General features: G+C 58.5%; 1 protein-coding gene across 1 annotated transcript in view; it reads left to right on the plus strand.

The window, feature by feature from the left end:
* Window positions 1-3,458, plus strand: part of Lrfn2 (leucine rich repeat and fibronectin type III domain containing 2) — a 24,085-nt gene extending 20,627 nt beyond the window's left edge. The window contains exon 2 of the mRNA XM_004624166.1: window positions 2,480-3,458. Within this exon, the coding sequence (XP_004624223.1) occupies window positions 2,480-3,458 (979 nt within the window). The remainder of the gene's footprint in view (window positions 1-2,479) is intronic.
* Window positions 3,459-3,838: the final 380 nt, after the last annotated feature.

Here is a 3,838-nt window from a genome sequence, read left to right on the forward strand (position 1 = left end):
AGAGAACGCACGCACTGGTTTGGTTTGTTTTCCTGGGTAATGCTGGAGTTGCAATCTCCAATTGTGTTTAGAGTGTGTGAGTTTAATTAAATTTAACACAGTGGAGCAATTTAAAATAGCAATTCACGCTTTCTGCTAACAGAGATGTCGCCAATTTCTATGATGGAGAGAAATGCACCAGGGTTTCAGGAATATGTTTTTCAGACAGGACTATGACCTGATGGCTGTGCAGTTACTGTCCTTTGCCACCTGCCACCCTAGTCATTGTGCCCTCCTGCCTCAGCTCTCAGGCCGGGAAGGCTGGCCAGTGGAACATGGGCTTTGGTCCCCCGGGCTCCTCTAGAGCAGCCATGGAGGAGTGGGCAGGGCAGAGCGAGCCTGGGCTGCTCATTGGCACTGTCCTTGCCCATGAGCTCGCCCCAGAAGCCTCTGTTTGTCAGCTAAATCCCACAGGCCACTGTGTCCCAGTGAGGGCTTATTTTAAAACAGAACATTCAGCGCGCTTGTTGGGAAACACTTTTGGTTACCACATGGGGGGGCTGTGTTCTGGCACCCTGGTGTGGTGCCGAGGGAATGGTTACACATCCTTCAGAGCAGAGAGAAACCCCAGTCTTGGGGTTCAGATATGCCATGGCTGGGACACCTTTCTCCAACCAGGTGCAAACAACTCCTCCAGAAGCATCAGCTTCACTTCTTTCCAGCCTACTGCAAACCAATGCTTTCATGAGAATGGAATGGGAATCAATTATCAGCTAAATTATCTCGCACTAGGATGTGGCAACCGATGCCAAACTGCCATAGAACTTTAGCACTTACTACTCTGGTCTGTCTGATTGGGGGGCAGGGAGAGCTGACCTTGTGCAGGGCTGGCCTGACATCCTCTCTGCTTCCTGCTACAAGCCTTGGTCCCCTGCCCCACCCACCTCTGTGCCACCACTCCCTTTGTAACTAGGATCTTCAGTTGGTGCTCTGTGAGCAAGCCTTCTGCCTGCCTCCTCAGGGCCCTGCTAGTTCTGGTTCTGTAATGCTTTCCTACTGGATCAAGCGAAGTGTGGGGTGGAGAGTGTAGGCAGGAGGGCGAGACCATAAGAGGCAGCTTGCTCTGTCACTCACAGGCTTGCCAGTTCTCCTTCCAGGGGCGGCGCAGTCAGTCATGCCACCTGTGAGCCAGAGTAGTGGAGGAGCCTGAGCCCAGCACAGTGTTCCTAGTTGGGTGTGGGTCTCACTGTTCTGGGCATGTGTAGCTCCGTCCTCTCCAACTTATGCCATTACCTCTAGGGAAGGAACAGGACCTTGGACAGTTCCAGGGATCCCTGCGGGGGCCATCCCAGCTGACCAGGGCTCCCACCTGTGGCATGTGAGTTCCAGCAGGCTCTAGTGCTGCCCAGGGAAGAGGGTGGCCTCCACAAGCCCTTCAGGCACTTTCCTGAAATACAGCCCACGTGTCTGCCCCGTGGGGAGGAACAAGCCCCTGCTGTGGAGCCAGGGGCTAGCGTTCAAGTCCGCAGTGCGACAGCCTAGCGGTCCCAGCTGTGTGACCTCGGGCAAACCAGTTAGCCTCTGTGAGTCTCAGCCATTCATTCACCCTCTGTACAAAGAGAGTACCCATCGTGGGCCAAGATGGCGATGACAACCAGGTAAGCCGAGGCTGTGAAGCCCCTGAGAGGCCTCAGGGGCTGGCCTGTGGAGTCCTTGATGAATCCATCTCCCTCGCTCTCTGGCCTCTTCTGCCCTAGCACCAAGGAGTCCAGGTGGGCTGGGCCTCCTCCTCCTCTTCTTGGCTCCCCCAGCAGCCAGGACTGAGAGCAGCCTAGCAGCTTTCAGCCTGCGCAGACGAGATGTCAATATCTCCTGTCAGCATGGGCTTCCAGGCTGAGGCACTTGGCCAGTGGGATTTCATATTTGAGAACTCAATTAAGTGCCTGGATCCAGTTGGAGGGGCCAGTGGGAGCCCATGGAACCTCTTAAGTAGGAATGGGAGGTGGGGACCTCAAACGAGCAGGTACCCCCAGGTCCAGGCAGCTGCGGTCTCATGCCTAAGGTCTTACAGATCAAAGTTTGGGCCAGCATCCTAGAAGATCCAGGGAGGAGAGGCCCTGGCTTCAGTAGACAGGCCTGGGATTATCAGGACATCAGAACCCCCAAAGGTGGAGGGATGGTCAGGGTTCTCCCTGCTGGGGCTATGAGGAAGGATCATTCCTTCCCTGGGGATTCAGGGAGCCCTCTGGTCCCCAGCACTGCCTGGAAATAGTAGAGTCCTTGCCTGAGCCAGCAGGAAGCCTTGCAGGTAGAAGGGAGGCAGCCCAGCTACTCTGGTGGTCCCAGCCTCCGACCCAGGTGTCTGGCCCAGACAAGATGCAGTGTCCTTTCCTCTCTGGGCCTGCATCTGTCTCTGTCACCTCTCTGTTACTGCCTCTGTCCCCTCACTCTGCCCCTTCACTCTGCCGTCCCTGACCCTCTGTGTCTCCTTTCTTCTTAGGATGATCCCAGCCTCCAACAAGGCCTTCGTGGTCAACAACCTGGTGTCAGGAACAGGCTACGACCTGTGTGTGCTGGCCATGTGGGACGACACGGCCACAACCCTCACGGCCACCAACATCGTGGGCTGCGCGCAGTTCTTCACCAAGGCCGACTACCCGCAGTGTCAGTCTGTGCACAGCCAGATCCTGGGTGGCACCATGATCCTGGTCATCGGGGGCATCATTGTGGCCACGCTTCTGGTCTTCATCGTCATCCTCATGGTGCGCTACAAGGTCTGCAACCACGAGGTCCCTGGGAAGATGGCAGCGGCAGCCGTCAGCAACGTGTACTCGCAGACTAACGGGGCCCAGCCGCCGCCCCCGGGCAGTGTGCCCGCTGGGCAGCCCCTGCAGGCTCCACCCAAGTTCGTGGTGCGGAATGAGCTCCTGGACTTCAGTGCCAGCCTGGCCCGAGCCAGCGACTCTTCCTCCTCCAGCTCCCTGGGCAGCGGGGAGGCAGCAGGGCTGGCACAGGGCCCTTGGAGACTCCCACCCCCTGCCACGCGCCCCAAACCCAACCTTGACCGCCTAATGGGGGCCTTCGCCTCCCTGGACCTCAAGAGTCAGAGAAGGGAGGAGCTACTGGACTCCAGGACTCCAGCAGGGAAAGGGGGCGGGCCTCCGGCCAGAGGCCACCAATCAGACCGAGAGCCACTGCTGGGGCCCCCAGCAGCCCGTGCCCGGAGCCTGCTGCCCCTGCCCCTGGAGGGCAAGGCCAAGCGCAGCCACTCCTTCGACATGGGGGACTTTGCAGCTGCAGCGGCTGCGGCAGGAGGGGCGGCCCCCAGCGGCTACAGCCCCCCTCGGAGGGTCTCACACATCTGGACCAAGCGCAGCCTCTCCGTCAACGGCATGCTCTTGCCCTTTGAGGAGAGTGACCTGGTGGGAGCCCGGGGGACTTTCGGCAGCTCCGAGTGGGTGATGGAGAGCACCGTGTAGCCGGGACCACCTCCCTCCCACCCTTATGGAGTGGGGGATGCAGGGGAAGGGTCTTTCCTGGCGAGTCGTGTGGAGTTTCCATGGTGATGTTTACATCCAGGGACAGTTTCGTCTCCCTGTCCACAGCCTCTTGTCCTTCCTGCCCAGCCCCCGCCTCTGCCCCCGCCGCCCCCTCCATGTCACCCTCCCAGGCCTGTCCCCACCACCCAGCGGGGTGTGCTCAGGGAATTCGGACTCCCTCAACTGTTGGACTGAGCCCCGAGTGTTTGGAGAGGCGAGAGTCCGCCTTTCTGACCACAAATGTAGCGACACGCAAGTGGCTTTGGATGGCTTATGGGTCCAGTGTTGCTTTTATTTCTGAATTTATTTATTTTTTTTCC

The sequence above is a fragment of the Octodon degus genome, unplaced genomic scaffold, assembly GCF_000260255.1.
Source record: "Octodon degus isolate 3935 unplaced genomic scaffold, OctDeg1.0 scaffold00005, whole genome shotgun sequence".
NCBI classification, from domain to species: Eukaryota; Metazoa; Chordata; class Mammalia; order Rodentia; family Octodontidae; genus Octodon; species Octodon degus.